Source organism: Enhydra lutris, unplaced genomic scaffold (genome assembly GCF_002288905.1).
Source record: "Enhydra lutris kenyoni isolate GAN:26980312 unplaced genomic scaffold, ASM228890v2 scaffoldscaffold12, whole genome shotgun sequence".
Taxonomy (NCBI): Eukaryota; Metazoa; Chordata; class Mammalia; order Carnivora; family Mustelidae; genus Enhydra; species Enhydra lutris.
This window is the reverse complement of record NW_019154096.1, coordinates 41,668,329-41,678,232: the sequence shown is the minus strand read 5'-3', so window position 1 is coordinate 41,678,232 and position 9,904 is coordinate 41,668,329. Positions and strand designations below refer to the sequence as shown.

The following is a 9,904-nucleotide window of genomic DNA, read 5'->3' as shown; positions in this document are numbered from 1 at the left end:
ATTGATCATTATATTACACATAGACTTTGAAGAACACATGGGAAACAGTGGCATCATCTGTCAAGTGACTTACATGGTTTATCTTACTTAATTCTCAAAGAACATGAATAGGTAGATACTATCATCTTCATTCTACAGAGGGTGAAAGTGAAGTTCACAAAGGTCTCCAAAGGAGACCCATTCCTCAGGAGTTAGAACTCAGTATTGAACTAGCACTGAACTCAAGTCCTTCTGATTCAAGGATCAGTGGGCTAAAGCACATTGTTATCTGCTTCTCCACCTTCTTTGACAGGCAAATAACTTAATCATGCTCCTCTAAAACCTTTGTGTTCCCTGATGTAGGTTATACCAGCAGTGATGATGATGTGGAAAGAGATGTTCATGGAAATGAGGAATGGGACAACTGTCCAAGAATTCACCTTGGAGGGTTTCCTGCCATCCAACACCTGGGAAAAGTCCTCTTCTTTGTACACCTCCTGGCGTACCTGGCATCCATTGCAGGCAATGCAGTCATAGTCACTATCACCTGTGCTGACTCCAGGCTCCACACACCTCTGTACTTTTTCCTCAGCATTTTCTCCTTCTTTGAGTGTTGTTTCATAAGCGCTGTTATTCCTAAGTTGCTTGTCATCTTTCTCTCAGGCAAGCAAACAATTTCTTTTCCCGCTTGTTTCATACAAGCATTTGTCTTTGTATTTCTGGGAGCAACAGGTTTCCTCCTCATAGCAGTAATGTCTCTGGATTGGTATGTGGCCATTTGCAAGCCTCTGCATTATCCTACCATCATGAATCTGAAGACTTGCTTCCTCCTGGTCACTGCCTGTTTTGCTTTGGCCTTCACTCTCATCACTGGTCCAGTAGTAACAGTTTCCCGGTTATCCTTCTGTGGTCCCCATGTCATCCCCCACTTCTTCTGTGACATTGGTCCCCTGATTCATCTCTCCTGTTCTGACACCAGGTCTGTTGAAATGTTGGCTTTTGTCCTCGCTTTGTTTGTCCTTTTGACTTCCCTTATCATAACCATCATTTCATACAGCAACATAGTAGTCACAATTTGGGGACTCCCATCAGCCAAGGAGAAACAGAAAGCTTTCTCCACCTGCTCTTCTCACCTCATAGTTCTCTCACTGATGTACGGTAGCTGTGTGTTTATATACGTGAAACCAAAGCAAATGAACAGGCTGGACTCCAACAGGGAGGCTGCCCTTGTGAACATGGTGGTGACCTCACTGCTGAACCCTGTCATCTACACTTTGCGGAACAAGCAGGTCCACCAGGCTCTGAGGGAGATGATGTGCAGAATAAAAATATCAAGATAAAAAATTCACATGGCTTTGGAGTGGAAGGCTTCAGAGAACCATCTGTCTTCATTCTGCCCAATTTAGCAGTCCACAGAGTTGTACTGCAATGTCTCGGGCAACCACAGTTGATGTGTACATCACTAGCAAAATAAAAATTTGTTTTACAAGACACATTTTACATTGCTGTGCATAACTATCTTCTCCCTATATTCCACGTATTGATGACAATTGATTAATTGCAATACCCTTTACTGAATTTTTATTATTACCACTGATAAAAATCCTGTGCTTGAAGTTTCTAAATTTTAGCAATATATAAAATTTAATTTTACTTCTCTTTAGCCATAAACACGACACAACAGAATTAATGATGCTTTAAGAAAGGCATTTAAATAATTAAAATAATAGGAAATTATATATTGCAATGTATTTAGGAAGGCAGGGATGGAAATAGTACAAATGCTTTGGTCCACATTCTCTCCATGCCTAGACCAAGGAAATAATGGTTGTAGTACCTGTCAACTTGGAATATATTTGGTTTGTATCAGGTTTGCCCTTAAATTCTATTCTTGGCCCTTAGCTTAGCTATATGTGTATGCATCAATCCCATGCTAGGGAGAAACAGAATTGTTCCCAGCCTTAGAGAACCAAATTCTAAATAGTGGTAATAACCACAGCATCCTACAGCAGACCAATATTCCTAATTCTTAATTATTCTAATAAATTCTTATTTATTCTAGCTCCATTACCTCAGATGCATAATGTGTACATATGATTGTTTCATCTCCTAAAACTGTTGCCATAGAATGTTTCTGCATGTCAATGGAAGGAAGCCCTTATTTCATATTTCTGTAATATCTTCCAAAATTCAAGTTCTTAAAATCTAAGTTATTTACTTATCTACTTCATATTGCGAATGAATTATAAACAAATTAAACAGATTTCCTGGTTGGGTGGTGTTGTCAACAGTTAAAGTTGTCTTCTGATTGATAACCTATTTAAAAACCAACATTTCCATTATCTCAATCCTTGAACTTTGCGTACTTTTCACACCTTTCCAACAGGAATGTTTCTATTTATTATTCAGAAGAAACATCTCTAAAAAGATTAAGATAATTTTTAATGTTGTTTGTCTTTAACACAAACCCTGAGGTTAAATAATCTCAAATACATTTTATGAAACACATTCTACACCGTGATTAGATTCCATTTGGCCTCGATGGTCCTACTACAAAGTTCAGATTTCATCTGATTGACATAAAGAAGTATCAAACATGTCCTAAAAAATCACAGATGATTTACTATACACACCATATTAAACGGAGTTTGGAAAAGCCAAGATCAGAGTAGGAAAGTGGGTACAGACACTGTTAAAGGAATTAGAAGAAAGAGAATGACGGCTAAGGGAAGTGGCAGTGGGAATGGAATACAAAGGGACCAGAGTAGACACTGAATCATTTGTATTGGATAAGACTTGGTGCTGCCTTCAACTAACTGGTCAACTTCCAAAAACAGGTAAGTCACATTCTCCATAAAATATGGAGATTGAGCCAATAATCTGTAGGGTCCACTTGAAAATACACATGGACATAGCAGCAAGATGCTGCAGGAACATGGAAATAATGTTCTGCAGATTTGAATAACCGAAGAGTGTATGGAAGTGGCTGAGGTTTCATAATGTAGGAATAAATGATGGAATTGTGGTCAAATTTCTGAAAAGAGTGAGTTTCCCCAAGGTTTTAGCCAGGATTAGATAATTATTTAGTAGACATAAACTAATTAAATGCACTTTATATTATCTTGAGATCGGCTATGATTGAAGAGTGAGCTTGACAAACACAATACTGAAGATCAGAAATCCAAAACTGAGTTTACAAATCCAGTCTGGTCATTACCAGCCAAAGACAATACCAAGTAAAGGACAAACTCTCATGTGGAGGTTAATGCACTAGATTCCAATGCTATAAAATGTTTTATTGAGACAAATCCCTAAGCTAATTCTATACTGAAGATACATCCAATTATATTTTTAAGACACTTTGTTGGCATGTGATTAACATATAAAAAGCTATAGATATATAATGTATACAAGTTGATGTGTTTTGAGATAAAAATACATCCTTGAAGCCATCATCAGTATCAATGCCAGGAACCAATCACCTCCAAAAGTTTCTTCCTGGTCCCTTTATTGTCAATCTTTTTTCCTTTGCAGGTAAAAGCACATACTTTAAGATCTAGCCTCTTAAATATTTATGTAGGCAATAAAGTATTGTTAATCATAGGCTCAATATCACACAGATCTCCAGAATTTATTATTTATAACTGAAAATTGATCAATAATCCCTATTTGCCCAGCCCCCAAACCACCATTCTATGGTCTGCTTATTAGTTTAGATTCCACATAGAAGATTATGCAGTGTTTTTTCTGTTTCCAGCCTTTTTCCATAGAATAATGACCTCCAAGCATATCCACATGGTTGCAAGTGGCATGACCTTCTTCTTTGTAAAGGTTGAATGATATTCCATAATGTATATATGCTTTTTATTTATCCATGCTTCTTTACACAGACTTTTAGGTTATTTCCCCATCTTAGCTATTGTAAAAAAATTCTACAGTGAACATGGGAGTACAGATATCCCTTTGACATCCATATTTCAATTACTTTGTATATATACCCAAAAGTGGGATGCTGGATCAATGGAAATCTTATTTTGAAAATTTTCAGGCAAGACTATATTATTTACCAGATTGTTTACACCAATTTACACTTTCTTTTTTTGTTGTTCGATTCAATTTTATTTATTTTTTTTTTTGTGGGTATAGTTCTTTTTTTTTTTTTATTTCTTTTCAGCGTAACAGTATTCATTGTTTTTGCACCACACCCAGTGCTCCATGCAATACGTGCCCTCCTTAATACCCACCACCTGGCTCTCCCAACCTACCATCCCTCGCCCGTTCAAAACCCTCAGGTTGTTTTTCAGAGTCCATAGTCTCTCATGGTTCACCTCCCCTTCCAATTTCCCTCAACTCCTTTCTCCTCTCCATCTCCCCATTTTACACTTTCATCAAGAGTGTACAGGATTCCTTTTTCTCCACAACCTTGTTGAAACATCTTTTCTTTTGTGGGTTTTTGGTAATACCCATCCAAATAAACTGTAAAGTGATATCTCATTGTGGTTTTTACTTGTATTTCCCTTAGTAATGTTTGCAATTCCATTAGTGATGGTAAGCATCTTTCAATGTATCTGTTAGTCATTTGCATGTGTTCTTTGGAAAAATGTGTATTCAGTTACTCTGTCCATTTTTTCCCACTTTCTTTAAGCATTTATTTAAATTCCACTTTGTTAACATACAGTGTAATAATGGTTTTAGGTGTACAATTTAGTGGTTCAACACTTATATACAACACCCAGAGCTCATGATGACAAGTGAACTTAATCCCCACCCCCTACTTCATTCATCCCTCCAACCACATCCCCCCTGGTTACCATCAGTTTGTTCTCTATAGTTAAAATTCTGTTTCTTGATTTGCCTCTCTCTTTCTCTTTCCACCCCATGCTTCTTTGTTTTGTTTCTTAAATTCCATGTATGACTGAAATCATGTAATTTTCTTTCTCTGACTTTTTTCACTTAGCATAATATTCTTAAGTTCCACCTACATTTTGCAAGTGGCAAGATTTCATTCTTTTTGATGGCTGACTAATATTCCATTGTATATATATGCCATGTCCTCTTTATCCATTCAGCAGTCAATAGATATTTCGGCTCTTTCCATAATTTGGCTATTGTGGATAATGTAGCTATAAGTATTGGGATGCATGTATTCCTTCAAATTAGTATTTTTGTATCCTTTAGGTACTAGTAGTGCAATAACTGGATCACAGGGTGGTTCTATTTTTAACTTTTTGAGGAGCCTCTATGCTCTTACCCAGAGTGGTTCATCAGTTTGCATTCCTACCAACAGTGTAAGAGGGTTCCCCTTTCTCCACATCCTCACAAACACTTGTTGTTTCTTGCATTGTTGATTTTAGCCATTTTGACAGGTGTGAGGTGATATCTCATTGTAGTTTTGATTTGTATTTCCCTAGTGATGAGTGACATTGAGTATCTTTTCATGTGTCTGTTGGCCATCTGTATTTCATCCTTGGAAAATGCCTTATCACATCTCCTGCCCATTTTTTAATAGGGTACTCATTTTTTGGATGTGAGGTGTTTTGTTTTTTTTTTAATTTCAATGCTAACCTTTTATCAGATATGTCATTTTCAATTATCTTCTCTCATTCCATAGGTTGCCTTTAGCTTTGATTGTTTCCATCACTGTACAGAAGCTTACCCAAAGCAATGTATACATTTAATGCAATCCCTATCTAAATGCCAACAGTATTTTTCACAGAACTAAATCAAATGATCCTAAAATGTGTATATAGCCAAAGGACCCAAGTAGCCAAAGTAACCTTGAAAAAGGAAAGAAAAGCTAGAGGCATCATAATTCTGGACTTCAAGTTATATTGAATAACTATATTGGTCAAAACAGTACAGTAATGGCACAAAAACAGACACATGGATCAATGGAAAAGAATTAAAAATCAATGGAAAAGAATTAAAAACCCCGACATGAAACCACAATTACAGGGCCAATTAATCTTTGCAAAAGAAAAAAGGAATATTCAATGGGAAAAAGATAGTCTCTTCAACAAATATTGTTGGGAAAGCTGAACAGCTACCTGCAAAAGAAGGAAACTGGATCACTTTCTTACACCACACACAAAAATAAATTCAAAATGGATGAAAGACCTAAATGTGAGACATGAAACCATAAAAATCCTTGAGGAGAATACAGGACATAATTTCTTTGACATTGGCTACAGCAATTTCTTATTCAGTGTGTTTCCTGAGGCAAGTGAGACAAAAACAAGAATGACTATTAGGACTACATCAAAATACAAAACTTCAGGTAGGGAAAAAATGAGGGGGGGGGCAAAACATATTCATAATATAGAGAACAAACTGATAGTTACCAGAGAGTAGGTTCATGAGGGGATGGATTATATAGGTGATGGGGATTAAGGAGTACACTGGTGATGAGCACTGGGTGTGGCATGGAAGTGTTAAATCAAAAATTGTACACCTGAAACTAATATTACATTGTATGCTAACTGACTAGAATTTAAACACTGAAAAAAAAAAAGTGTGTCACTGGTAAAGAACCAAGGTCTACACACATTCCAAGCATGTGGAAACTTTCGGGCACCCACTGAAAGTAAGTAGATAGATGACAGATAAATAGATAGATAGATAGATGATAGATAGATAGATAGATACATACATACATGATAGATAAATTGATAAAATGGAATACTCATTATTCCCATTACCTTTTTGTTTATATAGCTAAACATGCCCTCATTACTAGTTCATAATTCCTGGATGATGGAGGATCTTTCAAATCTATTTCTGTTTTAGGGTCCCTTTGTTTTATCTCAATGGCGTAAGTTTGTTGTTGGCCCTAAACTTATCAATTTTCTAAGTCCATCTGAAAATGTTCAGCCAAATACTGGAGAAATCTCAGATCTACAATTTCTCATACACTTTTCTGGCCAGTTCCCTCTTTCAGATTTTAGCCCATTTATACAAAGAGAGGACAGGGATCCTTCCATGTCACCATGGAGTCCCCCAAAGAAATCAAAAGGTTCTTGAAACAGAATTCTAGATTCTTCTCTAGGGTGAATTTTTTTGGGTTGTTTTTTATAAATGTAGCTATGCAAAAATAGCCCTACTTTTCTTTTCTTACTGTTTCTGGGCTTTGGTAGGTGTTTTCCATGATGGAATTTAAAAAATCTTTTTAACTTTCCCACATGATAGTTTTCAATAAATTTTGTCTTTATCTGAGAAAGATGAAGTGGTCCAGATCTAAAATCCCCGGCCAGTAAATGACTAATACAATTGTATGTCATATAACAATGCTTTGTTTTTTCTGTGGCTTTGGAAGTCTTTTATTATGGCTCTAATATGACTTTGCTTATATGCATCTTCCACTGATTGAACTTCTGAAAATCTGAAGTGAGGAATGACCCATTAAAGCAATAGTCTTCTGAGTAAGACCTGGAGGAAAGTAGTCTAAGTTGTGAAATCACAGCAGGTAGAACATAAGAAGACACTGAGGACCAGTGTATGGTGATATGAATAGAGTGCTCCTAACTTTAGGTTTTCCCAGAGAATTTTTGAGGAAGGCCGAAATGGAGTCAAAATTTTGTTTTGAGCACTCAGCATACCAATTCAAACACTGTCTTCTGAATATCTGGGATGTTTCCTTCTTTCCAGAAGTTACTCCAAAATGCTTTGTCTTTGCCATTTGAAAAGTTCCCCATAATGGTCTTTGCAATTATAAATCATGCTTAGTAAACTTGTGCTATTTTAGAATTTAAGTACAAGAATTATGATTATAGTGAGAATACATCTGAGTTCTGATAGAAGAAGGTTTGATGTAGGCAGAGAGAAACCCATTGTGGCACACAGACACACACACACAAAAGAGCAAGTCCCAATAGCTAACATCCATGGGTCCTTATGAAATTCTGTGTCAGGCTTTTGATGATAAAACTACATAGTTAATAGCCTAGAAATCATTAAATCTGGAGCAGGAAAACTAAAAATGAAGACCTCCTATGTTAAAGTGCTTTCTCTTCTAAACAGACAAGACAGGACCTTCTCATTGAGCATTTTTTAGAAGAAAGGTTTATTGTTCCAAAAATAAACAAAAACAAAATAGCCTAACAGCATGTGCATACCAATTAGTCCCCAAAGCCAGATGAATGATAAGGAAATCTCTACCAAAGCCCTATCCTTAAAAAGCTTACTTCTTAACATTGAAGCCATGGCCAGACAAAATAGAACAAAAAAAAGGAAAAATTATTTCAGAACTTCATTAATAGCGGTGAAAGGAAATGGCAGTATAGAAAGGCAGTACTTCTCCTAGAAGAACAGTTTCTATCACAAAATCCTATCTAATAAGAATTTTCAAAAACTGAATAATCAAATAAAGCATGTGGGAGTGCATGAGGACTTAGTCGTAGGCAGCTAGATAAGAAACTCTATTAAAGAATTGAAAGCTTCAGATGACCAACGGGGACATGTATCAATCATGATGGGGCTGAAGTGGCCCAAGTCAATCCCAAAAAAGGACCAGAGCTCTTTGGAAAATGGCTGAGTACAATGTTGCTGCACAAAAGAACACAGTGAGGGTGCCTGAGTGGCTTAGTCCTTAAGCTTCTGCCTTTGGCTCAAGTCATGATCCCAGCATCCTGGGATCAAGCCCCAGGAAGCAGCTGCCTGCTCAGTGGGAAACCTACTTCTCCCTCTCTCACTCCCCCTGGTTGTGTTCCTTCTCTCACTGTGTCTCTGTCAAACAAATAAATAAATAAAATCTTAAAAAAAAAAAAAGAAAGAAAGTACACAATGAGCTTGGAGCTCCTTTTGATGTTAGCGGGTACCCCCAGAATAATGTAGACATGTCAAAAGGCACAGGAGTTAACTTGAAAGGGAACCCAGTGGCCACAATTATGGAACAATTTGAGCAATACCTGAACAGTAATATTAATAGACATAGACCATTACACAAAACAATTACTCTTGGGCCATCCATGCTGAGATGGGTAAAGAATTGAATAAATACTGGGTGTTACACAGAACTATTGAGTCATTGAACATTATATCAAAAACCAATGACATTCTATATTATGGCTAGTTAAATTTAAATTGAAGAAAAAAGAAAGGAAAAGTAAAAAAAAAAAAGAAGAATGGAATAAATAAATAAGGAGGAAGGAAAACCACTTTCTTAGAGTAGAATTCTAAGTGTAGATGGAATGATGGAAAGAGTACCTCACAATTTGAAAAATACCATGGTAATAACTGTTTCAGATAAGAATCATCACTGGATAATAAGTGACTGGGCAAAAGGGTAAGGATGGATATTTACATAGTCTCAAAGCATCTTCCAATAAGATATTAATTACCATGGGAAAAATAGTAACTTTACTAGTTTTAAACAGACACCACTTTAACCAAGTGATTATCTGTAACAGACAGTAAACTAAGGTCACCAATAATAAGATATGGTGACATCATATCCCTGAGAAAGGCACAATATCATTTCTATAGTATTTTTGACAAAATTGCACAAGCTAACTTTAATCAGGCAAACCCACATTAAGCATCACTGTATAGAATAAACAGCATCTTCAGGAGTATCAAAGTTACAAAAGGCAAAGAAATATAGAAGAAACTATTCCAGATCAGAGAGGGTCTAGGAAACAAGAAACTATGCACAGATGCATCACATCGCCCAGATTGGATCTTGGACCAGATGAAGGACATTTAGTAGGACAACTGACAACTTATGAATAAGATCTACAAATTAAATGTTCATTTCCTGGTTTTGATCATTGCTCTCTGGTTATATGGTAATATTGGAAGATGTTGTATGAAGGGTATATGAGAATTCCCTGTGTTCAGTTTGCAATATTTTTGCTAAGTCTGAAGTTTTTGCAAAGTGAAAAGTTAAATAAAAAATTTCAGAGAAAAAAGCAGGTTTAAAATTAATGTA

At 36.2% G+C, this 9,904-nt stretch overlaps 1 protein-coding gene across 1 annotated transcript; it reads left to right on the top strand.

The window, feature by feature from the left end:
• Positions 1–357: 357 nt before the first annotated feature.
• Positions 358–1,319, top strand: LOC111145388 (olfactory receptor 6C74-like). The gene is given in 2 exon segments (XM_022500261.1): positions 358–421; positions 424–1,319. Coding segments are annotated over 2 exon segments (960 nt in total).
• The last annotated feature ends 8,585 nt before the right edge of the window (positions 1,320–9,904 follow it).